Consider the following 27,127-nt stretch of genomic DNA (forward strand, 5'->3'; position numbering starts at 1 on the left):
TGTGGGTGTGAGATGAATGTGAAACTGCAGTTCACTGTATGTGCATGTGTAGTTCATCCTCTATGTGTGTGTGTGTGTGTGTGTGTGTGATGCATGTTAAACTGCAGCTTGTGTACGTGCAGTTCATCTGGCATGTGTGATGCATGTTAAACTGCAGTTCACTGTGTGTGCAATGCATGTTAAACTTCAGGCCGTGTGTGTGCATGTGTGCAGTTCATCCTGTGTGTGTACGATGCATGTTAAACTACAGTTGTGATCCATGTTAAACTGCAGTGTGTGTGTGTTCATCCTGTGTGTACGATGCATGTTAAACTGCAGTGTGTGTGTGTGCAGTTCATCCTGTGTGTATAATGCATATTAAACTGCAGTTCGGTGTGTGTGCATGTGTGTCAGGCAGAGACAGAGAAATTCTCCCTTCCCTTCAAATTCCGCGCTAGTCCCTGGCTTAGGTCCTTCAGGCGGGTGAAGACAGTGGCCTTCTCTGCCCTTGTGCAGGTTGGCAGGTAAGTGAAACCCTCCAGTCTCCACCTGTTCAGACGAGCCAGAGCCTCCCCCACAGAGCAGGAGGTGTCCCGGGCCGGGGGCGGCCGACTGGCCGCGCGTGTCTCGGGCGGAGAGACGCCGCCGCGCCTCGCCAGGGGCAGGGCGGGGGCGGGGACGAGCAGAGCGCGGCGGCCAGCCCTGGCGCGCGTCACTGGCGGGGAAATTCCCGCGCGGGGCGGGGCGGGGCCAAGCTGCGGGGGCGGGACGGCCGGGCTGGGCCGGACCGGGCCGGCAGCTGCACAGGGACCCGCGGCCGAGCCCGAGTCCCCGGGCAGCAGCAAGCAGCGGGCCGCGTGCGAGGGCTAGCGCCATGGCGGGTGAGTGCGGCCGGGCACCGCGGGGCAGTGGGCACGGGGGGGTAATGGAGGCGCGTGCGCGTAGAGTGGCCGTGTGTGTGTAGTAGACATGGGTGTGTGTAGCGGACATGGAAAGCTCTGTGTGTATGTATGTGCGTACCAAATGGAGCCCAGGTGAGCGGGTCCCTTCCTGTAACAGGGCAGGACGGATCTGTCCCTTAGAGATACCGACATTGTGTCGGTGGCTCTCTCATCTCTGGCTGTGTAACACAGGCTTTCCTGAGCTGATGCTCACTTCACTTGGAGCAGTGGTTCCCGATCGGGTTTTCATGCGCATCCCCCCCACGAGAATGTGGAGAAGGACTTCCTCCACCCTCACTTTGATGGTGCTTTTCAGCTCAAAGCTCCTGACTTAGCTCTGCAGGAAAAAGCATGAAATAAGTTCAAACAATCCATTTATAATCTGCATCTTCGTTAAAGGCAGTGTAATTTCCATTGCATACATGGTGGCTAAATATAGGCACTTGTTTTAGGCAACTTGGTTACCTGTTATGATGCCCAAATCCTTCTCTGCTGTTGTGGCATGGATTGGTATCTTTTCCTGCTGTGGTTGGTATATTTGCCTTCTAAGGCATGCTCCCATATATCAACCAAACCTTCACTTTTTAAATGAAAAATTGCTGTTCTGCTGGACAGCCCCTGGCATGTCTTGCCTATTTGTAGTCAGAGGCTCAGGACTATAACTGTGCATTTAAGCAGTGGTTCTCAACCTCTTTTGTATCAGGACCCATTTGTAAACACCAGTGGCCAGTCCTGACCCACTGCCCCTCACTCCTGACCCACTGTCCCCAGCCCCGCAGTGTGTGTGTAGGGTACACCTAGACTAGTAAATCTGCTAAGCTATGAGAAGCTGCCATTGTGCACGCATTTTATAAACTGACTTGTGGTTTGGATGCTTTAATATTTAGGTGTCCAAGCTGAGACACTTTTTTAAAGGGAACTGATTTTCAGGGGCTAGGTTCTAAGGCTTCCTATAAGTTACGTTAAATTGATAACTGATTGGTAGCCCCAAATCACTAGTCACTTCTGAAAATCTGTTGGCCTGCTTGTTTTTATTTTTCTGCTACTTAAAGTACTATTGTTAAAATCTACAATCATGATTTTAGGAACAGTAGTAAACACTTGTCCAAATATTTACTTTATTTGGTTTTAACAAAATAGATAGTGAACAAACATTAGAAAATGTGAATTTAGAGCTAAGACTGATCACTTTCAGAATGGCTCATTTAAACTTAAAAAACAAGCGGAAATTAAATTAAAAGAGCCAAATGTACATATAAGTTTCAGATCTGGGGTGATTACCAGTTGTCTAAGACCTGTCTGATGTTCAGCTGATGAATGCTGTTCACATTAGAAGAGGATATTGAGAAAGAAGTGAGAGAGGGAGAGCTGCCACAACAACAATGTAATAAACATAAATGGAGCAGGCAAACAGGAATCAGCAGACATAATGCAATTAATTTTTATCTAAGAAAAGCTTTTGATCTTGCATCTTTCATAGAAATTAAAAAAAAAAATCCATTTTAGAGGTGGTTGCATTAATTAAGAGTAGTTGCTGTCCTCAAGAAAAATGTTGTCTAACCTGTATCTGCTTTGTGATCTGCGTGTTAAGTCAGCCATTGCTAGTGCATGTGCTTGATCTGCTTTTCTAAATGTTGGCTTATAGTCAGATAAATAAAATTATTGAGCCTGTGCCCTTTCAAATTTGATATTGTATTTTAAAGCGGGTAAGCTGAAGCAGGAGATATCTATCTCTCTGTTATCAGTGCTGAATAGATTTTCAACATATTGGCAACTAACTGGCAAAGGAATTTTTCAGCAGAGGAAGCTCTTAACTTCCTAGTATTTACTGACTTTTTGTTACTATTCTGTAATGTCACATGATAACAAAGAGGAAGTGTGCAAAGCAGTTTTGCTTAGAGTGCTACGCAGGTCCTGAAGACTTAGGTAGGGGATTACTCTTTTCTAAATTAAGAGGATATTTGCACTTATTTCAGGTTGTAGGCAAATATTTTGTAATAGACATGTTACCTCTGAATTGTCTGCCTAGGCCCCTACCCTTCAGAGAGCTGCAAATACTTAGAATATAATATCTGACTTTTCTGAACGGCCTCTCATTTTTTTGGGGTGCTCAGCTTGGAAGAGTTGGCTCAGAGGCTCTGAACAGATCACTATCATGTGAGTTGGACAGCCAGAATTTTCTCAGCAGTGCCACCATAGTGTCTGCTGCATATACCTCACTTCATGGGCATTCTGGATAGTGATTCATGTTGTGGAGCCACTGTGGTCACGCTCCCATCACTCCCTGGCCCACCTCTACCTTTTTCTCATACTTCAGATTTTGGTGCAGAGCACATATCCAGACAACATCCCTAAGAGCCATGTAAGAATTACCAGTCTTGCTACATAACATCTTCATAGCCTGCCTCAAAAGGATCTCTGGCTTTGCTAGTTGGAAACAGCTGGAAATAGAAGCCAGTTGTTTTCCCTCCAGGTGTATTGAAACACATATAGTATGTCACAGCCACCTTCCTCTGGTTCTTCATTTCATCTTTCCCCATGCTTACCTCTGAAATCTGACTAGGCCTCTCCAGATACAATACAAATCATCAGTGTGAGATGAATGGCATGCACACACAATATTTCTCTTTCCCTCTCTGTACCATGTGCTTGTGAGCCACAAATATTGTAAAAGGCAGATCATCTAATTCCTGAAGGTTCTTTGCAGGCACAGCTGCATTTTTTGCATCAGCACTTTGCAGGGCATGGTAAAGAGCCTTCTTCCTTATGGTCAGCTGAGCAGTCAGCATTTGCTTCCATTATTTACTTTATATGGCTTATGACATATCAAACTTTAAACTGGTCTTCATTTCTCACTTGAGTTGTGTTTGTCTTTTACTTGGTCACCTGTCACTTAATACAGAATACAGTAAAACAAGTTCCAGGTCTTGAGTTAGTGGCACTTTAATTCCTTGTTAATTCTTATTGACATTGATGGTTTCAATAATTTCACCCTCTAATATCATGGAGAACATCAACCTCTTATATTTTATTTTACAGTATTTAAAAGCTTTAGAGCATTCATGGATAGAAAAAGACAATGCAGCGAAAAGGAACAAAAGCCATGCTGGAATACATGGTATAATAATCCAGTAGATACTAAATTATAGGTAATTATAACCTCTGCAAGTTAACCCCTGTAAGATAAAACAATTACATTATCTTTCCTTTAATAAGAAGAAATGTTAACTAGATTTTTCAGGTTTCTTTCATTTAATTTCTTTACTGAATGCTTGATTTATATACAACCAGGTAACTAAGGAGCTTATTTTTCTTGTCTACAATTAGTCATCTTTGCCATTGGAAGAATGTTCGCCTTTGACATAGTTTATATTTCTTTACTCTGAAAAAAGGCTAATTTGTTGTTTCTATGTGGGGAACCACACTGTGTTTCAGAGTGGGGATTGTGAAATAGTCTAAACTCTGTTACTTGGGCAAGAGCACCATTAATTTACAGAAAAAGGGAAGAGGAAATTGTTTTCTGATTTATTACAAAGAGTTCGGATTTCCAAGTCTTCGTTTTTACAAACTCTTTTATGTACTACTTATCCACACCAACTTGCTGAAGCGGCGGAGGATGATCTGATTCTTAAATAAAGAGAGAATGTCAAGTTAAAGTGAAGTCTAATGTTTAATCTCTGGAGGTTACTGCCATCGGTGGGTTCTTATTTACCAAAAGCACACCTACTGTTAAGCAGTAGGCTTGTCTTAATGACGGTTGTTTCAACCACAAGTTAAGTCCACATAAGGACAATTGAGGTTTGACTTTTAAAATAATGTCATCACTGGATAAGAAATGGGTCTCTTGAGCAGATACTGGTTATTACATGAATGCAAAATTTTAGATTAAAGTAAGAAGGCAGAAAAGATTTGAAATGATTACTGTACAATCAGAATCAATATGGCTATACATAGTTTTCAGAAGTACCCAAATGTTGCTGGGCCTGTTGCCATGTGTATGCCTGCTTGTGCTTGTGTATATTGATATCCCCTAAGTTATGTAATGATGATACACTTGCAATCTCTTACAAAGAGAATGATTTTGGTCTTTAATATTATACAGAGTGCATTTCTCCTTGTTCATACCTAGGTCTCAAAGTGCTCCACAAAAGCACGTGCCTTTATCTTTTTTTTTACAAAGGACAAAACCAAAGGACCCAGAAGTTAAGAGGTAGGCCCAGGGTCAGACCACTGGCCAAAGACTGATCCTTCTTATTTCCCATTATGATGCCTCATCCACTGGACTTAGGAAAGTGTTTGTTAAGGGAACAGGAGCTGCCATCTATTGCATATGGTTGGCCACTGTCCAGTGTCATCCATGCTGACCTGCAGATTCATTGGATGGACAGCGGTCACTTAGATTTTGTGAGAAGCTGTTAAAAAAAAAAAATGCCAGGGTACGTTCTGTGATTATCCCCCCCCCCCCCCCCCCCCCAAATAATTCAACAACAAAATATGAACCAAGGGAGTCTAGGAGGCAGTAAAGTGAGGCAAAATTCTGTTTGTTCTGTCTGCTTACCCCAGCAGCCTGACACAGTATCTAAATTGGTAGGGAACTTTTTGTTCACTTTCCACAGTTTGAACTGCTAAACAGTCTCCAGCCCTGTCCATAGACTCATAGTTTTTAAGGTCAGAAGGGAACACTTTGATCCTCTATTCTGCCTTCCTCCATAATGCTAGAGAAAAAAAAAACCTCAACCAGTGTTTTTTACATCAAGCCCATCACTTCTGGTTGAGATTTGTTTTTAAGAAAGAAAGACCTCCATTTAAAGATAGTTCCATTAAAACCCAGCAGCGTAGTTCTTTGCATGCATCCTCATTCCATCTCTGTCCACAAAAGAATATAAAAACCTTGCATAGGTAGAACGCTCTTCTTCTCTGTCATTCTCCTCCTAAACGAGTTGTCATGTCACATAGCCTGTTATAGTTCCCTACTTTGGAAAATGAAGTGTTTTCTAATTCTGAAGTAAAAGACATTTTGCTATCAGCAAGCCCAGAAGGAACCAGCATTCTTATGTGTGTTACTGTGATCAATTAATACTTTTAACTAAAATCACTCACATTCTCTTGTGCCACTTTGCAGTTGTGGTGCTGCTTATCTGCTTGTCAATTCCTGTGATCTCAGAAAGAGTGGAATTTTCCCTCCTGTGCTGGGGCACAGGACTATAGTGAGACAAAAGTAACCCTGTGCTGGGCACATGCAGAGGGTTACACATAATTCTGAAACAGTATTTAGACTCCTATTGAAGTCAGTCTCTCAAAAGCTTTTACTAATGCCAGTCCTGCCATCTTCCCTACCCATCTTCTTTTCCATGTCATCCATTTCCCTAAAAGCCTTCATCTTGCATGCAGAGGTTCTTTGGCAGCTTCCATTAGCTTTACTATAGTCTTGGGGGAGACTCAGCTGCTAGTGTCTGCTCCTAGGAGAAGTAGACACAATGTAGACTTCACCAGCAGCAAGCATGCAGCTACTGGGACCACAATGATGGTATTCAGCATATTATCATTTTTGTATGGTTTGCGGAGATTTTGTTTCTTCATTGCTGTAGGTACTAAATCGATCAATGCTGAGGAAACACCTTTACTCTGGGAGGACTTGTATTTAGAAGAGTCCCCTGTAATTTACAATTTTGACCATTTTCTTGAATTAATGAAACTATTCTTTTCTACACCTTTCAGCAGAAAAGCCCTTTCTGCCATTACAGGGTGTGTGTAGACAAAAGGAGGGGCATGTGCACGTGACACTTTACAGCGGATTAAATGCTTTTGCACCACTTTAATGGTGTTGGTGTTTGCACACATCAGCAGCATATTGCGCCTTAATTCCAGCTACTGTAGCACATTTAGCAGCGTAATGCATCTTAAATGACTGGGGCGCAGCAAACTAAAACACCTCTGAGGAGTTTTAGTTTGCTGCCCTACAACCACAGAGCAAAGCACAGGGCTTCGTGCAATTTAGGGACTATGCAGGCAGCTTGTGCAGGCAGCCTGGCAGCAGCCTGGGAAGGCAGGCTCCACCAAAGCAAAAAAAAAAAAAAAAAAAAAAAGCATCGAGCCCGATCTCTCTCTTTTTTTTTTTTCCCCCTGGAGCCTGCCTGCATGAGCTGTCCAGGGACCTAGTCCTTCCCTCCTCAGTTGCGGTGCCCCCTGGAACGGCACAAGCCAGGTGCCTGTGGGCAGGTGCTACCTGGGGAGGGGGCCCGCCACTGCCGTGGAGGGAAGCACCAGTCTGTGTGTCGTTTCCCAACGCTGCGCCCAGGGACCACTCTGCCCACTGGCAGCTCACCCTCCCCTCCCTGCCACTGGTAAGGGAGGTAAGACACGGGTGTACACGACATGGGGGTTTACTTCGCCCTAAATTGAAGCAGTGTTTTTAAAAATCCACCGCTTCAGTTTAGGGCCCCCGTTTCATCTACTCATGCCCAAAGAGAACCTGACCAGTATGTAGAGGAACCCTGCTAATGATCATTTGCATTACAGGTGTGCCTAGAAGGCCTTTGCTGTGTAAATGCATATACACAAATAATAACAGAAGAGCAGATAGCCTAAAGATGGGTAAAGGATGGGAGAGAGGAAATACTATTATTCTTCTTTTATGCACAGATAGAGTGACATAGGAAGGTCAATAGAAAGGCTCTGGCAGACCCAGGAATAGAACTCATAAATGTAATGCTACTGTCCTAACCACAAAGACATTTTTCTTTTTTTGCTTTTTTAAGCTGTATTTTGTTGTAACATAAAATGTTTTCATTTTTGTTTTTAAAGGTGGGCATGAACCCTATATTGAAATATTTGAGCAACCCAGGCAGCGAGGCATGCGCTTCAGGTATAAATGTGAAGGACGATCCGCAGGTAGCATTCCAGGAGAACATAGTACTGACAACAATAAGACATTCCCTGCTATACAGGTAACATTATTAGCTGTCATTATTATCATTATTATCATATGCTTTTACATTAAACTGTAGGAATTTATGGGACTGTACACTTGATTCTCCAGTCTGTTAGCCTGCCACACTAACTACACCGAAGCTGATGGAGTTACAACTCAGATGAAGGGAATGAGGTCCTCTGTTCCTAGACACTAAATGTTATGGTCTAAACGTTGATGAGAACAAGATGAGAGACAAGGCTTTCTTGGGGTGATATTTTTTATTGCACCAACTGCTTAGTTAGATAAACTCCTTTTTAGGTCTGAAGAACGACATCTTGCATTTGAAAGGTTGTCTACCTCTGGACCAGCTGCAGAATTGAGATATTAAAAGATACTACCCTAGGAAATCCTTGCCTCTCGCATAATTCCTGGGCCATAACTTTAACACTACGTCGCTCTATCTACAACAAGATAAGATGCAGACAAGGATAATATTCTAAGGTGATGGACAGAATAAGTACAGTTACTTGGCATAGGTTTTGCAGAATGGATCATGTTAGTTCTTCATTTGTTCTGGGTTCTCAAGTATGTTTTTTACTATTTTAAGTGAAGTTGTGTAGAGATTGATTATGGGTTCTGAGGAAGGTTGTAAAAAAGTTGTCTTTAGGTATAGGGTTTGAAAAGGCTGTTCCAGGTGCAGGATAGATATATATAGCATGAGAGAAGCAGCATTGCCAACCCCACTGTGCCAAAAACCATGAGATAAACTCTTAAAAAAAATCAAGAGACTGACATGTAAATCATGAGATGCTATTTTTGGAGTGTGTGTGTGGGGGGGGGTGTTATTTGTGAAAGTGTTGGGGGCTGTGTGTGTGGGGGGTTTGGAGCCTGGAGAGGGGATCCCCAGACAGCCTAGCAGGATGTGGGGTATTGTGGGTCAGGAATGAGAGGCAGCAGCAGGACTGGGCACAGGAATGCAGTGGCGGTAAGCAGGAGTTCCCGCAGATGCCACTGGTGCTGTCGGTGGCGGGGGGGTTAGCAAGTGCCAGCCAGGGGATGGCGACCACCCACAGACACTGTCGGCATAGGCCAACAGGGATCGCTGACTGCCCACAGACGCCACTGGCACTGTTGGCAGTGGGGAGAGGGGCGAGCGGCGATCGCCCACAGGCTTGGCAGCGCCTTTTTGTAGGGGGTGCACCGCCATGTTCAGGGGATGTACGCACACCCATATGCACCCCCCACATGTTGCCCCTGGCTGGGCAGGCTGTGGCTTGGGAGTGAAGAGCAAACGGATACATAAAGACACTGACAGACACACAGACAGCAGTCATCTGGTAAGTGGAGGGAAAGGGGCAGGGGGGAGAGGCAAGGAGTGTGGGAGGGCAGATTGAGGCCCCCACGGTGAGGGAGAGAGTGGGGCAGGGGCAGGGGTGAATGGGTCCCCCGGGGCTGAGGTGGGTTGTCCAGAGGCATGGGGGAGGGGAGGGGCGTGGCTCCCCACAGCAGTGCACACCCCTGGGGGGCATGGAGGCACATGGCCCCCCATGGGGCAGAGGCAGGCTGCCCCGGGAGCTCAGCCATGTGATGCCATTGCTGCCCACCAGGCAGGCAGGGGACGTAAGGCATGCTGGCCACACAGCACATCCCCTGCCTGCCTGGCAGCAGGAAGTACAGTAGGGTTGTACAGCTGAGCTCCCAGGGCAAGGCAGCAGGGCACAGAGCCCCAGCCCACAGTATCCTGCCTTTGCACCCCCTCCCCCCACCTCTGGACAACCCACCCTGGCCCCAGGGCCCCATTCACCTCATCCCTGCTCCTGCCCCTCTCCCTCCCTCCCTCCCTCCTTGCAGGGGCTTTGATCTTCCCCCCACCCCTTTCCTCTTCCTCTGCCCCTTTTCCTCTACCCTTCTTCTCTGCTTACCAGCTGGGAAAATCCGGAGATCTGAGGGCTGGATCTGGAGATCATGAGTCAGAGTTATTTTGACTTTGAAATCCCGAGTCTTACCATGGTTTCCTGACAGTTGTCATTACTGGGGAAGAAATTTAAGCACTTGGGCCATTTTCTAAACCATGGTAACTAATTTGCATGACAGTTTGAATCAAATTTCAATTTGAATTAAGATTTATTAGACAATCATTGACAGCTCCTTAACAGACCCAATTAGCTGTGGTTGGAAGTAATTAGGAGGTGATAATAAGTCTGTTTAAACTCTGTTACATTGTTGCAGCTATCTACAGGGCTGTGCAATTGACCTGATGCTTAGTCTGGATGGGTTGTTGTTGGCACATTTAACTCTGTAAAGGTTTGTGCCTGATATGCTCTGTTGTGTTGCAAAAATGCAATTGAGGAGATTGATATTTACAATGTTTATCTGCTTATATGAGTTCCTAAGGACTGTTTTTCCTAAAAGCAATGCTGTTATATATACGTTAATTAATACAGTTTAACTTGCCTAATTCAGACTGCCCTAGTCTGCATTAACTTTAATCCTCATTCAATAAGGATTAGTTAATTCGGACAGGAGCCAATTTTAATTTGGGCTACAGACATCCACATGTATATAGTGACTGCTGTAGTCCAGATTAAACCTAGAAAAATGTAATGGCTATAAACATCCTTGTCATTGAAGGTAGCAGGTAGGAAGGTGGATTATTGGGTAGTTGCATAAATGAGGGCAGTGACCAGGGCAGCAACTCCAGGCACTGCCTTTGAGTGGTCAGGAAAAAAAGCTGAGACTGCAGTGGTAGCCAATTCACGCTGCTGTGATTGGCAGTTTGGCAGCCAGCAATGCAGTGAGCATTGGTGGCTGCCCCAGGCATGGCGCTGTCTATCTGTTTCTCTGTTAAAGGGAATAGAGGGATCAGGTGCAACCAGTAATTTGGAGCAAGAGCTGTGTAGAGAATACCATAACAAGAATTCTGAAGGTCAGAGAAAGGTGATGCAGAATCAGTAAAGGGTCTGGGAAACTGGGGACAAAGTGGTCAAAGTGGAAGCTGAAGGAAGAAGATTCGAATGGCTGTGTTATGGAGAGAGTGAATAGAAATAAGGTGAATATTGAGAAAATGCAGGATGAAGTAGGTCACAGTTGTCCAGATAGGAGATGATGAAGGCATAGACAAGATATGGACAGTAGAAACGGAGGGGAGTGGATAGTTTGAACAAGTGGTAGAGGGCATAGTGGCAAGATTTTGCAACAGCCTGCTTGATTGGGGCAAAGAAATATAAGCTTATGTGGCTGATGAAATATTTTATTATGAAGAAATTTGGTAAGGTAGATAGTTGATGAGAGACCCATTTTGTAATATTGCATTGAAGTTGATAGTGGGAGACCCATGAAGGGTCATAGAGAAGTACAGCTGGAAGGTACCTCCAGAGGTCACTTAAGGCCAACCCTTTACCTAAAGCAGGATCATTCTTATCCAAACCATCCCATACAAACCATAATTTAAACTCTACATAAGACTATCATCAACCCTGACACAACACAGATCTAACAGCCTAAACTGCCACAGGTAAAGCAAGAGAAGCACAGTAGACCAATGTCCTGCTTTTATGAAATGTCATCAATATGTGCTCAAGAGATGCCAGGTTGAGGGCCACACCCCCATACAGAGGAAGGCAAAACCCTGCATAGACTGTACCAATCTGACCAGGGGGTAAAATTTCTTCCTGACCCCAAATGTGGCAATTGGTCTGACCCTGAATGGAGGGGCAAGATCCCCAAGCCAGGAACCTCTGGCTTTGGTCCCAGCAGGAGCATTGGCACACCCCCGTTAAAGTCTCCAGTCTTGGCCAGCGCCCAATGCCTCTGAGGAAGGCTTACAAACACCCTGACACATGTAGCAGAAAGAGGTGGGCAGGGGCAACCAGAAAGCCCAGAAGCACGGGAAATACCCATAGTAGAACATAGGCATAGCCATGCCTACATCATCCCCAACCACGGCTGTTCAACCTCTTCTTGAACCCCTCCAGTGGTAAAGAGTGCACAGCTTCCCTAGGAAGTCTATTCCACTGCCTCACTGTTCTAACAGTGAACAAGTCTTTCTGGATATCCAGTCTAACTTTACTTTGCTGCAGCTTCAAGCCACTGGTCCATGTCCTCCTCTCTGACAAACAATGAAGAATTGGTGGAGGACATGGAAGTGATGGGTAACTCGGGAGGAAGGTATCATGATATGGCAGGATTCCAGATCCTGAGAGAGGGAAAGCATGAGATCAGCAAAATTAGCAAACTAGATTTCAATAGATAGATTATCCCCTAGTTGTATCCTCCACTTCCTGGAACAGAAAGTTGACCTCCACACAAGTTAGGGATGGGCTTAACATTTTACATTTGGCTGCATTGTTCTTCCAGCAAATGTCTGGAAAATTGAAGTTTCCTATCAGTACCATCCCATAGCTTTTGGATAGATTTTTCATCTGGTTGAAGAGTGCCTTACTGACCTCTTCCTGATTAGCAGCAATCCTGGTTTTCTGTGATTAAAAACTCACAAATTCTCTGATTAAAACCCCCCAAATCTCTGACTAAAGTATGTGCCTGGAAGCTGTATGTAGAGAAGATGGGGTCAATGATGGAGGCTTTTGTGGCACCAGCGGAGAACAGCTTGAAAGATTGGAGGTGTTCCCTGTAAGAGCTGGAGGCAAAGAATCTTGTGGACAGTGATGTTGAGAGTAACAGCAGTGCTGTGAAACATGGCCCTGCCCTAGAGCAGTGACTGGCCAGGTGCTGAGCAAACAGGAGAAGGTGGCCTTTTCACCTTTGTAGAGCTTTGGTTGACCAGAGTTGGCAGGAAATTCCTTCTGACTTTGTGGCGCCACTTCTCTGATAATTGGAGAATGGTCTATGCAGGCTGCTGAAGAGGCTGTAGGCCTGAGCTGTGGACTAGGGGACAGGTTCAGGGAGTAGCTGGAGCATATGACTCTTGTGAGCAAATGAGGAACAACCAGAATCCAAAGCGAAGGAGGCCTCTGGTCATGACTGAAGGTGTCTGTTGCTGATGAAGTTGATCGTTGCTGATAGTGGCACTGAAGTGATTTCTAAGTGAATTCCTGCTACTTCAAGGACTGGAGGGAGGGTACTGATCACTATAAGGGGGATTCCCCACCAGAGGTGGAAATATCAAAGAGGAGAAGGGGTGAAGATTCCAAGGAGATGCCATAACTAAACTTAGCTAGAGTGGCATCAGTAGAGTCAATGGGGCGTAGGAGAAAAACGGATTATAAAAGTAAAGGACAAACACAGTTGGGAGGAAGTCAAAGCAAGATTACGCTAGGGTGTGAGCTGTGAGGAAACAGGGAAGGCCTGAGAGAACCAGGTGGAGGTTAAAAGGAGATGGTTATATGTTTGAAGACTGATGAAAAGATTTCACATGAGAGTTCAAGAATGAGGGAAGGGATGATGGACACCAGGAAAGTATAGGGCAAGGTGAAAGGGCCAGTTAGGAAGGAAGGCATACAATGAATGCTTCAATCTCGGAATATGTGGAGAGGGAGTGCAGAACAGCTGTGGGGTAGAAAGTAGGGGAGGAGGGATTTAATCTGTACAAACATGCACCTAGAACGTGCCTCCGATTTGCTTTCCAAGCTTCAACCAGTATAGGCCAAATTTTGCTTTCAGATTCACCCACACAACCCCCACAGACTCTGATAGACCCACCAACACACAGGTAGAATTTGCTGCAGGTGTCTAAGGAGCACTAAGGAAAAAAAAAAAAGGTTTCCAACTATCCCAAAGAATCTTGTGAGAGCCTCGTGTTGAGCTCTACACATGTCATCCTGAATGTTTCACCGGAGACGCAAAATAGAATGCTTCCTCCTTCTCCCCGCTGCTCAAGTAAGGGCCTGAAGCTTTGACCCTACATCAAGAGACCCGTTCTACTCATGAAAGTTACTTTTTGCTTTTACTGATGGGACTCTCAGTTATTTAAGGGATCCTAAGATTTGGATCCTATCCAATTCTGAATGAAGTTAATGGAAAAAATCCTGCTTCCCCCTCCTCACCCCCAAGATACAGTTGCCCTTCAGTAGAAGATTCCTTGTGTTTCCAAGCAAAACTGTGTGTTTTTATAATAGAATCTAGATGCCGTAATAAATAAGCTTTCAACTCGCCTGTGTGCAGAGCACCTGGATGAAGAGTCAGCCCCTTTTCCAGCTCACTGAGCCTGATCCAAAGCCTGTCGCAGTCACTGGAAAGGCTTCCACTGATTTAGTGGAGCATTGGATCGGCTCTTAGGAGAGCATTGTATGTGAAGCAAGGAGAAGACTTTCTTCTCATTTTTATGGCAACATAGATTAGAATTAAAATGTCAAAATGTTGATTTCTGTTTTAACAACCTAGGACATTTTTTTTCATTACAAAGTCCATGGTAATTGTGCCAGAATAGCTGGTTAATGATGTGATTCTTTTTTACAAATAAAAGATGAATACTTTGTAGGCATTGTAGATATCTATAGTCTATCATCTGTAGCTGAAATATAAAGGAAAACACTGTTTAATTGTTCTGTCACTGGCTTTTAGTGTGAAATGAATGGTAATGTGGTGAAACAGTACTTCTGAATTTTCAGGAGAGCAGTGTTGGCTTTTAATTTTGTGTAACAGTAATTCATCTGAACATAGTGTGAAATGCTCAGTTGACTTTTTGTTTTTCCTGTAACATACATAGGACAACATGTATTCCATGTTAGGCATGTATAGAGCACATAATAAATCTGTTCAAAACCTCTGCAGTCTTTTAAACAGAAATGTGAACAAGTCTTTTACGTTTTTCTCCATACGCTTTTGCAGATTATTAACTTTTTTGGAAAAGTGAAAATAAGGATAACATTAGTAACAAAGAACGAGCCCTACAAGCCTCACCCTCACGACCTGGTTGGAAAGGACTGTAGGGATGGCTACTATGAAGCCGAATTTGGACCAGAGCGCAGAGTCATATCGTAAGTAGTGGCACTGAGTTCAGTTTTATGCTGTTGAAATCTAGTCACCAGACTAAAAGAACAATCGGGATAACTTCTGTGTAGGAGCTGACATTTGTGCCTTTCTGTGGGCTCCCCAGATCATTCCGAGAGAGGAAACTTACCCTGGGCAACCTTACAAAACTTCTGTGAAAGAGACTCTGTTTTGCCTTGGAAGTGTATTATTTGTTCAGTACTTTATTGTTACATTCAGCAGCCATCAATGGAAAGATAAATATTGAGCAGTAGATCCATAACTTTTTCTGACCTCTGTTTCTCTTCATTTCTCATTCTCCCCTCCCCCCCCATCTCTCTCACTTCCCTCCTTGTCTTTGTTTCTCTCTCTCTCTCTCTCTCACACATTTGGCAGCTCTGAACACCTGTCTCTTGGCTCGACTCCCTTCCTTCCCCATTCTGTGCACTAAAGTGACCTGTTGCAAAAAATAGTCATTACATTTTATTTGTCATAATTAGAGTTAGTACTTCAAGGAGTTGAATGGGATTTAGGGGAACCCATACCTTTCAAGAAGTACTGTTGCAGTCTTTCTGTAGACTCTGGAAGACGGTGCCTCTTTGGGTTGATACACTGTTCACATTTGGTAAAGAAAGATAAAGGAAGGCCGGAACAGCACATCAGCTGCTCTATAGTAACTGTGCCAGTGCAGTAATTGAAAAGCTAACTTCTGTCATCTCACCCTTCTGTCATTGAGGACCAAGTTGCCCCAAGTTAGCTTTCATTTACCTTGAGGTGCAAAAGAACACATGCAACAAGTTGTGGAAGAGATGATGTTCTATAAAGCCCCACATTCCTCATGTATTTAGATTCAGCAGAAACTAAGGACATGGTCACATAAACACATCACAATTGAGGCACATTCATGCATCAAGCAAGCTAGGTTTCAGCAAGATTATCTCAGCCTCATTCCAAAGAGGCGTTTGTCCTGTGTGGCCATTAGGGCCACTAAAGGGTTTTTCAGGTTAGAGTATTGTAGTCACTTATGAATATCTTGCCTAAATGTGTTGAAAGATAGGTATGGTAGAGTATCATCAGTATGAACATGGTAGTTATGGTTAAAAGTATAAATAATAATCAGTACATAATAAAAATAGAGAAGACCAAGAACAGTGTCTTATGGGACTCTTTAGAGGCGTCTCAATGGAGAAGGTTCTGCTGCTAGAGGCAAAGTTTGATCCAAAGCTAACTTGGTGTAAACAGGCATAACTCCCATTTAATACTTGCATTGCTGCTTAGGGTACCATGAACATCTGAATTAGCAGTAGCATGCATGGAAGTTACTAATACATCCATCTCTGCCACAAAAGATAAAGGCAAGAACATAGAGAACTGTAGCAGGTGTGAACTTTGGTCATTTCCCTAAAAGGGTTTACATCTGAGTGGCTTGTTTTCTTTATGGTGTGTAATGTTTGGATTATCACTTAGGAGAAAATAAACTGCAGACAAGAAGCAGGTGGGAAAATAAGATTCATACATGAAGATTTATTGTTACACAGTCATGTGTGTGTCATTAAAATAGCTATCCAGACAGCTAAAATTCTCTTCAAACCCTTTTTTCCCTACGTTGATAGCTTTAACCTCATTCTGCCTGGCCCCCTTACACACGATGCCTCTCTCCAAGCCATTTGAAAGGCAGCTACCAAGATTTTGTCTCTACTTGTCCTTCTTATGATGTCATCCCTCTGCTGACTTTTTTTTTTTTTCTCTCTCTCTTTTTTTAAAGATCAAATTCAAGTTTCTTGTTCTGATGTTCAAGGAATCCCACAGTTCTGATTCTCACTGTTTCTGAAGCTGTCTCTTACTGTCCTTCTGAAAACAAAGGGTCTGATTCTCCACAGCCTAGGACTTTGTGTAGCCCCTTACAACTGTGCTTATTGGTCAGAAGCCACCAGCATTTTGATCTGATGGCATCCCCTTTTCCATTTGGTGTTTACCTCACACAGAAACTAAGATCTTAATAGGAGAAAGCTTCAAATAATTCTCCATGGATCTTTTCCAACATAGATAAATACTTGTATTTAATGAGTGTGTGATCACTTTAAGAAGAATGAATCATGTTACATTTGCAGATCTGGAAGTTGAATATCGTTCTTTCTTTTTGTGGTTTGGAAGGTGTTGGCAACAAATGTTGTAACACTTCTCTGAGTCTGTACTGAGCAAAAGGCTTGTACCAACACTGCTCATGGAGCACTGTGCTGCTGGAGATGCCCTCTTTTGGATGGGTGGCAAAACAGAGGGGCTTGTCACTGAAAATCCCACACATCTTTTTGCAATAGTGGGGTAATTTGCCCCAGTATTTTGGCTAAATTCTACTATGACAAATTCCTGTGTGTTTAGTCTCTCTGAAATTCCCTGGGTAGCTTCAGTGGGAGAAAGTATCTTCTATTCCTCCTTTGCAAATTTCTTGCTTAATGACAATGCTGTATGTTGCTATACATTGCTGTGTTCCATTCCGGAGATGTCTGCAATATCCACTATGTTTAAGGCCCCTGCGGCCAAAAGGGCAGGCCAGGATTTGTCTCAGACTGAATATATTAGTAACTTGTGGCTATTTCTGTGTTGAAATGTTTTTTCCAAGTTCATATCTAGTCTGTTTTGATGTGTGTTTTAATCTCTTGTTGTGTCTACTTTTCCCCCTAATGCTTTCCCTCCTTATTTTTAGTCAGCTGACACTTGAGCGATACCGCCCAGATTCTAGCCAGTCTTTTCTGTTCAAGGTCTCTGTTTAGACAGCAGATGATAACTTGCACAATGGCACCAGTATGTTTCAGGAAAGGGTTAACACTTGAGGGGTTTGACATGCTTTTTATTTATTTTATTACTTTCAAAGATCAAGTCAACCCACAAAATGCCTGGTACTTGATATAACTAGGGACCTACTTAAATCATGGGTTTGCAGTTTTCACAGAAACTGCAAAACATGGTCATCTGTGTGATTGCTGCAAAAAATGGCATTGGCTGCAATTTCTCTGGAAATCAACCCCCCAAAAATACTTAATAAAAATAAAATGCTGGCTCCTTAGTGCAAGCCAGTGGCACTCACTGCCGCTGGCAGGGTGGCACGAGAGCAACAGCCAAGATGGTACCTGCCCCTTCATGCCCCCCCGGTAATCAGCACTGTGGGGTGGGGTGTCTGAAGGGCAGCCAGCAGTCGAGATGGTGGCTGTCCCCTCATCCTTTCTCGCCCCAGGGCCTCTCCACCAGTCAGCGCTGAGGGGAGAGGCCACTGTGAAATGACCACAAAATCAGCTCTTTGGGCCATGACCAAGCCATGAAAATTGCTGTCTCTTGCCTTGAGTTAGGTAGGTCCTTACTGATAACATAACATACTCTACAAGAGTAGAATAATTGCTGTCAGTTTTTATACAGGTAAATGTTGTTTTGTGTGTGTCCATTCTCACATGTATCTTATTTTTACACATTCATATAAGATTTATTATGGACTGATGCTATAATAGGCAGCACCTAGAAAAATATATGGCTATGCTGCTTTCTGGGAACCAATTCTACTTTTTCCAGTTCCCTGTCTACACAACAAACCCAATGTAGCTGTTCCCCTGTTGTCTCCCCACCTCTACGCTGCCACTGATCTGATACAATCATATGCAAATCAGGTGGCATTGTAGCTCTTTCAAACTGTTCCATCACTTAAATGAGGGAAAAACTTACTTTAAAAGTAGTGTAGTGTTGATGGGACCTAAATCATTTATCCATACTTTTGGAAACCTTGGACTATCAAATGATTTGGCGACATGATGAAGGTCCAGTTTGCGCTACAAAATTGAAATATTCTTTAATTGTGTTGGATCCAGGCTTCTCTGAAAACAGTTTTAGTATAGACAAGATCTAAAAAAGTAGTGTGTGTAAAACAAAATGAGATTGAAATAGCGCTTTTTCATATACAACAAATCCTGAATTCAGGAAACCAAAACAGAGCCAGAGTAATTTAATTAAACCAAGACACTAAGGTGCCTTTTTTAAGAACACAGAATTGAGCTCAAAATGAGGTCTGTGTAGAGAATGAAAACTGGCTAAGTATTGAGCCAGCGGTATGGGAGAGAGATGGCTCTAGTAGTGTCAGGTTGCATCTCAGTCTTATAGGCATGTTTTAGGGTTTCGGTGGGAGGGAATTGCCAGTCCTTCTGGAGAAGCAGCAGCAGAAATCGATGGCACAGGATGTCTCCTGTGTTCTACTAATGTTTCAGTGGCTTCAGACTTTTACTTCCTGCTTTACATCTCCTCAGCTTAATGATGTCATGGTTTTTCCATGTGGGAAAGAATCAGATTTTGGGACTCCCCCCACCTCTTCTGCTGCCAATGACCTCATATGCAAATGAGGAACTGTGTCGCTCTTGAGAACTGTTCCATAACTGACATGAGATTTCATACTAATTAAAAAAAATTAAAATACTGTTGCATATTTGGATTTTCTGCTGCAATCCTCAGCTGAAGTAAATTAAGATATATCTCTGTTGATATCAAAGGAGCTCTACCAACTTATTCCAGCTGGGACTCTGATCAGATATGTTTTAAATTTGCTAATTTACCAAATGTAAAGCTTCAGTAATTTAACAACAAAAATAGAAAATGTTCCCTTTTGGCTTTTGTTAAGGGATTCCTCCTTTTGATCTGTATTCTTATCTTGGAAGGATTTAAAATCCTTGTTTTCAGATGTTTCATGCTCCTTCTTGTGTCATGATGGCTCTTTTTCCATCTTTTTTTTATTTCCTACACAATCTTTTACCATGATACCTTTCTGACAAAGGATGTTCAATATGATTCCCCCGCCCCTGTAATTAAAATTCATGTTTTAGAAGTCTGATCAAGTGAAACAGATTTGGCTTTTTAGTACTAAGTCTTATATTATATTGTTCTAGCTTTCAGAATTTGGGTATTCAGTGTGTAAAGAAGAGAGAGCTGAAAGATTCCATTTCTTTAAGAATCACGAGAAAGATCAATCCCTTCAATGGTGAGTAACATTTAGTCATCAGTTTGATATGTTAAAGACCTTGGACACAAAGGGATTTATTTAGCAAAAACTTCTGTTGTTCTTTTGGTGGGGATATATTTTGAAATTGTGACTCATATGCCGTGTCCACATGAGCGTGGATGTTTGGTTTGCCGGGGACAACTAGCAGTGGGACGCCTTGTGCTGCCGCTAGTTGTACCTGGGGACCACTTGTACCATAAACTCTCTGGCACACGGCAGATTACGCTGGGTGGGATAGGAGAGGCTGGGGCCAGCACTGGGATGGCCCAGCAGCCTTACCTGAGGTCCTGGAGGCCTCCTGGGACTGCAGTAACAGTGATTCTGCTGGTCAGAGCTTGGCCAGCATCCGGAGTGTGGCTCTGGCTGGCCAGGCTCCGGTTTTAAGCGGTGTGCACTGCCCCCATGTGCGCCACTCTGCTCTTTTCTTTTCTTTTTTTTTGTGCCTTTTTTTTTTTTTTTTTGACCTCTGAATATCCAGGGGTTATTTTCCCCCCTTCTGCTCCCTTGCAGCGGTGAGAACATTTGAATATGCGGTATATGGCCCTGCAAGATGTGTCTGCGGTTCCACATACCTCATGGCTGTGCTCGTCTGTATGCGGCCTTAAATGCTGTAAGATCTTTTCCCCTCCTGTTTTTTTATTTCCTTCACTCTCTCTCATCCCTGACTGATCCTGTTTATTGTGATGTGCTGCTCTGTCTTTCCAGGAGAAAAATCTTCCTTTCTCCTGGGTCATCTTTGCCAGTGACAGAGGCAAAGGTGTTGATTAAAGCAATAGAGAAACTTTCTGCTTGAATTTCTCAGTGTCTCAGGAGTGATGGGAAACCACCAGCCTTGAGAATCAAGGACTGTGGGCCAAGGTCTTATGGTTTTGTAACTGAACTATCAAGGGTTAATATGACAGGAAAGCTCATAAAATCCGTTGTTCATGACCTTTTGGAAAAGCAACTCTCACTGTGTGGCTGACTTGTTCAAGAAAAGAAGTGTATTTAATACAAGAATCAGCTTTTCTAAAAACTGCTTCTGTACTGTGTGGAAGTTTGGAGTTTGACAGATTTCTTACATGCAGTTACAATTCCTGCTGCTGGTCCTACAGTGGCCATTAGTTAGTGTTTGACATCAAAACTGACTGTAAACATTTGTGAAATCACAAACATGATTTCACTGCTGGATCAAATAGATGGTGAAGAAATAATTTTTAAGGGCCTTGGTCCTGCAAAACCTTTTTCATGTGGGCAGTTCTTACCACAAGGTGTGCACTTATCAGCCCTATACTGTTTGAAACTGGGTGTTTAAATACATCCCTTGAAAAAATAAAAATAATTGAAAAAAAATCAAATCAGATTTATTTTATTTATTTATGTTACTACTCCTTTACTTTCCTCCAATTTATAGTTTTAAATGGCCAGAGTGGATAGCCTCTATTTGTTTTCAACCTGTGAAAAGGGTTTTTTGGTGTTTTATGGAAACTTTTTTTGTTGTTGCATTAATAAGTTTCATACTTCAAATATATTAGAAACAGGCATGTTCAGAACCTCTTCAACTTCATCACTTAACATGTGTTATGTCATCAAACACCATCTTCTGAGATGTTGAACTTGCCCAAGCAAAGAAGGCTGAAATTCTCTCAAGAATCCATTTCCCCCCCCCCACAATAAACATTTTTAACATGATTTCCCTAGAAAATGACCTAAACATTTTGATATTTTTGAACCAGAACATTTGTTTTGAGTCGGCTCTACATTAAGTTGCATCTGCTGTACAAGGCCACAATACTCCATTCCTTCATGGTTCTTCAAGGGTCAGGTTTTCTAGGCAAATTATGTCTTCCATGGTACATTACAATTAAGTGACTACCATGAAGCAGCACATAAATTGTGTGGAGGGGAAACCATGATACATCATAGGAGGAGTTTAAGAAACTCTGACACTAGAAGAGACTGAGGTCATGGAGAACCCTTATAAGGCACTAGGACACCTGAGGGCAGAATGATATGACTATTGAAATGGGGGTAAATGTGTTTTAGTTCACTCCAACAGATAGAAGAAATATTTTAGATTTTGGTCAAATCAGCCCAAAATCAAACTTGGCAGACAACTTTTAACTTTTCAGGAACTGAAGTTTACATTGAAAAATGATTTCGACAGAATTTTCCTGGCCAGTTTGAATTTACCAGCGCTGGCATCTTTAAATCACCATGTCATTCAACTCACACATTTTAAGCTAAAATTAAAATAGCACAGTTTCAGGCTAGTTTTTACAATGCCTATGTCTCCCTAAAATTCACAACAAAAGTTATATATTTATATTATTTAAAAATATGTTATTTACTTGTTATTTCTTTAAGACTCACAATCTTAAAGAAACTATATTTTTTTTTATATAACTCATTCTGCCAGGATTTCAAAGACAAAATAACAACTGTCCTGTTAAATGAAATTAAATACAGCCAGTTGGTTTTCTTTACAGCAGGAGAGTTTTACTCCATAAAGAAATTCATTTTTTTCCTCTGGATGTTGTCAGTTTCTTTTATTGCATCATAAACCATTTTGTAGGTCATTCATAAAAGAAATACCAGAATCCTGATATGAATATTTAGTCACAATGGGAAGAGAATTATTTAATTGGTGTGTGTCTTGTTAAACTTTTGGCCCTGATACTTTATCACAGTGAACTCTTCTTGGTGAAGGACCTGAAATGGATTCCTGGGACAGCTGGAGTCTAGTTGCAGCTGTGGCCTCATTTACAATATTTGCATGGCTGGTCACACTGTGCTGTGGCCACTTCCCTGGCACATCCTCTATGCTGACAGAAAGGCTTGGCCTGGTGCTAGCAATCCCTCCCTACCCTGCCTGCTAAGATTTCTTCTATGCCCCAGCTGCCAGTGTTGGAAGCTTTTTGTCCCCTTTGGATCATTGACAAAGGAGCCCAAATTTCAACACCAGATGATATGACTCTTTACTTCTGTAAATTTCACACTTCGAGCTGTCACCACATTATAAGAACCTGTTGTTCCCCCACAACATCTTTGTATCACAAGTTCCTAATTGAACACGTTTAGTGTCATTAATTTCTGCACTGATGGCTCCACATATAAATTTAATTTAGTCACTAGTACCTATCCCTGTTGTCTGCTTATTGATAGCATTAAAGATTTTTTTTTTTGCATTTTTATAGTCTTTTAAGGCCACAAGCGATCATTAAACCCCTAGTCTAACTTCTTGTATTACACAGACCTAGAATTTCACCCAGTTAATCCTGTATTGTTTCATAAAACATATTTTCTAGAGGGGCAGCTGGTCCTTTTGCGTGTTGGGAAGTACTGCAGAGGGAAGTGTATACCCAGCTGAAACTGATGTTGTAGACATCAGTTGTTACAAAAAAATTCCTCATATCTGGTAGAACCTGCTATAGCCCTTGGGTTCTGAACATTTTATGTCATTTTTAGCAATTTGTGTAAAAAATCTTTATGAAACATTTGAAATTGTTCCATGGTGTAATTTCTTTAAAAAAAAAAACAACCCAACAAAACCAAACCCTATAATTGGTCAATGGCTGAAGTGGATAACCAGCCCCCTATCCCCCAGGTAAAAATACACAGTTAAACACACTGACAAATTCACAGTGTGGATGCTTAAAGTAACCACATTGGGCCAAATATTTCTGCGTTTGTGCCTTGGCAAGTTAGATTTAGCTTGCCGTGTCCATAAAATCTGTTGAATTTAATTAATTCAAGACTAGGGCCATAAAGTTGCGAGGCGAGCTCCCCTGAGTGGCAACAGTTTCATTGTTCCAATGGAATGGGAGGTTGTGGATGTGAAGGAGAATCCGTCCCTCATGGAGGCTCTGTGACGGAAGGACATCAATACATGGCATGCTGGGAAGAACTGAGAAGGGCAGCCACTAATTGGCAGTGTTGGGCCCGTAAAGTAAAGACAGATTTAAACTCACTTCCCCTTTCATCTCCTACCCCAGGCTCTGGGTGTGTATCCCCATGTTTCCTCATCTTTCAATCGAGGGGAAAAGAAGTCCTAAATATTCTCAGTTTGGAAAAATCTCCCTGAACTCAGTCCTCCAGAAGTAAAGTAAATCTGTAAATCATTCCGCCAAGGTTCCTATGCGCAAATCCTGAGAAAATGTACCCATTAAGGCTGCTTCTGGCAAGTCAGTCCTTGCTGCTGGCTATCAGCATTTGTCTGTTATGGAATTCAATACCTGGAGTTCACATCTTCTATGCTGATGTTAACGATTTTGCTTCGCTACGGTAATAGTTATCTAACTCGAGTTACTTCCTAGAGTTGCTTAGGTTGGCTAGTCCCAATGAAAAATAAGGCCCAAACTGTTGTTGCCACACTGGTGTGGTACTTGCTTATATGTAGTGCTAAAAGGCTTCTGGGGAGCATATTCCATGGTTTTTCAGTAAGATGAGCTGTTCTGTGAATTCTTTCCCAGAACATTGTAGGAAAACCTTTCTGTCCTTTCTGAGCACACAGGATTGTAAATCCTTGTATGCCATAAGGTTCTGGTTGTTGTTTAGGGATCTCAAGTGCTATAGTAATACGGATGATGCATAACAAGCCATGGAAGGAGCTAGACTCGGTGTCCACACTGTAAAGTAGTCAAGTTAGCAGCTGATTAGCCACTCTAACTTGAGCTTTAGCCTATATCCCCTGACAAACCAGCTAAATCAAGTTACAGGCACCAGCTATCTCCTGGTAAGGGCTTTGAGTGTGGACAGAGCTTGAGTTAGAAGACAGGATCTAATTAGAACTTGAGATAACTTTCAGGAAAGGGAAGCCCTAAATATGCTAAGTTTGGGGAAATCTCCCTCAACACAGTCCTCCAGAAGGCTAGGCCCTCTGCTGAAGGGAATCTGACCTCCAGACCCCCAGCATAGCCCAGGGTGAGAGAGCTGGACTGTTCTACCCTTCTTCCTCCCAAGCAATCATGTATGTAGAGCAGGGATCGGCAATGTTTGTGGGCACAGTGCCAAAAACACCTGCACCCTCAACTTGTAAGATGTTGGCATGCCAGGGACAGATGGCGGGAGAGCCCTGAGGGGCCCAATCCTTGTTGTGGCAGCATCTCTCTGGCATCTGCATGTTGGGGAAGGGGCCAAGCAAAATGCCTTTGCATGCCACACTCGGGCACATGTGCCAGGGGGCTGCCTGTCCCTGATGTATAGGCTTCCCCTGGAGGTGGCAAACTTGTCCTACTCAGGACATTGGTTTGGGCTAATAAGCAGTTAACTAGGTTTATTCCCCAATAACTAAATTCAGGTTCCTTCTCTGGGTTTCTCCTTTGTTCTACCTCTCTTGCCACACTCTTAATCTCCTGTTCACTTATTTTCTTTCTTCACAGATAGATGGCCCCTCATTCACTTCGCACTACTCATACTCTCCAAGACTCCCCCACACACCCACACCTCAGTCTCAGCATTTCACCCACACACGTCACAGTCGAGATCCCTCCCACGCACGACAGTCACACTCTCCACAACTTTCCTCATGAGCCTCCACACCAGCCACAGTCTTCAAGACCCTCTCGCTTGACACTGTGCTCCACTGATCACATGCTTCAGACTCCCACATACCGAAGTCCCTTGCATTTATGCATATTCTATTATGCAATAAAATGCATATTTTATTGTCCAATTCACACAGTCACTTAAAAAATAAAATGAGTTTGCTTAAGCCAAGAGAGGACTTTAAGAGGGAAGTTTCAGAATAGTCTGTAAGGTAAAAAGCAGCAGAACTCTTTGTAGCAGATGTCTTGGATATTTAAAGGAATTCTTTTTCTTTTAGAGAAAAAAATGCCTGAGATTATCAAACTGAAACTGTATAAAATTACTGAATTAAAAGCTACCAGCTGGGCAGGCTTCTCTACCCCCTAGAAGTGCTTCAGGGTGCTTGGGTGAGAGAGAAACATGTTTAATGAAGTTTGTTTTAATTTTTACTGGCTAGCTTAGTGCTTACATACTACAATTCTGCACAAATCATAAAAGTTGTTTAATTTTTCCCCCTACAAATTTGCTGTAGTCATAGTCTACATATTGCTTGTATCTGAGTGTAGCATATGGCCCTATCCACAAAAGTCTTTGTTCTACAGGCTCAGTTTCGACTCAGCCCTATGTAGTCCCACAGGGATGTAAAGTCCCAACTTGCCATGTAAGGCGTACCTAGATACTAAGCCCCGGCAAATGGGAAAAGCAAAGGCTGCAAGCAGGATATTCCACCCTTGCCAGTGAGGGGCAGGGAGTAGGTGAGGCCATCGGGGTCTGGGTTTGCAAAACCCATCTGAGAAGCTAGGTAAATGTTTTGGCATTTAGCATGCCCTGAGTTCAAGCTACTATGGCTATGCTGATAGCCGCTCCCATGCTAATGGGTTTTAAATTAGCTCAGTTGTGATGGCTGCTCATGCAAGACTGTTACTGAGGTATCACAGCTACCTGTCACCCTTACAAAAGGCTAAGGGTATAATCCTTACATTAACCCTATGTTAACAAGGGCTGGCTGCATAGCAATGTAGCACAGAAAGCTGGTCCATGGTCATTAGTTGCGAATATGTGGTTTTGTGAGTGAAGTGCTGTTTGCAATCCTTAGCTAGTTCTACATGCCTGAGATCTGAATGTTTAGTGCTGATTGCTGATCTCTATGTGCAGCTGAAGACACGATATGTCCCTTGGTAAAGTTAGTATTCTTAACACAACTGGCTGGACATGCTGCAAAATTTGCATGAGACCATTCAACAAGTTGACCCTTTTGCCTCAGGAATTTACATGCAAGTTCAGTTTCAGGCTGAATCTCCTGTCGCTTCTGAAGTAGGTGGTTTCTACAGTCAAGCTAATTTCACTGCTGGGGGAGTGGAGAGTAAGTCTCCTGCTTAATTACATGCATGACATCAGTCAAAAAACTTCACCCCCCTTCATCTGAGCTCTTCTTCAAAGTTCAAAATAAGCTTTCACTTTTCCTATAACGTGTTATCATGAGTGAATGTCAAGAATCTTTTAAAACCTGAATAATTTCACCTAGTAGCGGCCTTTCTGGGTGCTTAGTATATTGATAAAGAAAATGGAAGGCCTGATACTACCAGTCAGTTCACTTTTGTGCCAGAAACTGGAATGACATAGTGGTGAATCAGCCCCAGAATATTTGTATTTTAAGATTACAGGAGCAAGTAAATTTAAGTTTTCCAAAGGTCCATAATTCAAACCCTGTTTTTAAGTCCATGCTTCCAGCGTGAGACTATTAGAGATTGCTTGTAATGTGTTGTTCATTTCTATCTGCCTGTATAAATCCCATCATAACATGTAGGTGAAGTACAGACATTTCCACAA

The 27,127-nt window shown here is 42.9% G+C and overlaps 1 protein-coding gene across 1 annotated transcript in view; it reads left to right on the forward strand.

The window, feature by feature from the left end:
* The first annotated feature begins 733 nt into the window (after positions 1 to 733).
* REL (REL proto-oncogene, NF-kB subunit) overlaps positions 734 to 27,127 on the forward strand; it is a 42,301-nt gene continuing 15,907 nt past the window's right edge. Inside the window, exons 1-4 of the mRNA XM_006273745.4 lie at positions 734 to 860; positions 7,725 to 7,867; positions 14,620 to 14,768; positions 19,680 to 19,771. Of these exons, the coding sequence (XP_006273807.1) occupies positions 854 to 860; positions 7,725 to 7,867; positions 14,620 to 14,768; positions 19,680 to 19,771 (391 nt within the window). The 5' untranslated portion in view covers positions 734 to 853. The remainder of the gene's footprint in view (positions 861 to 7,724; positions 7,868 to 14,619; positions 14,769 to 19,679; positions 19,772 to 27,127) is intronic.

The sequence above is a fragment of the Alligator mississippiensis genome, chromosome 1 (genome assembly GCF_030867095.1).
Source record: "Alligator mississippiensis isolate rAllMis1 chromosome 1, rAllMis1, whole genome shotgun sequence".
NCBI lineage: Eukaryota > Metazoa > Chordata > Crocodylia > Alligatoridae > Alligator > Alligator mississippiensis.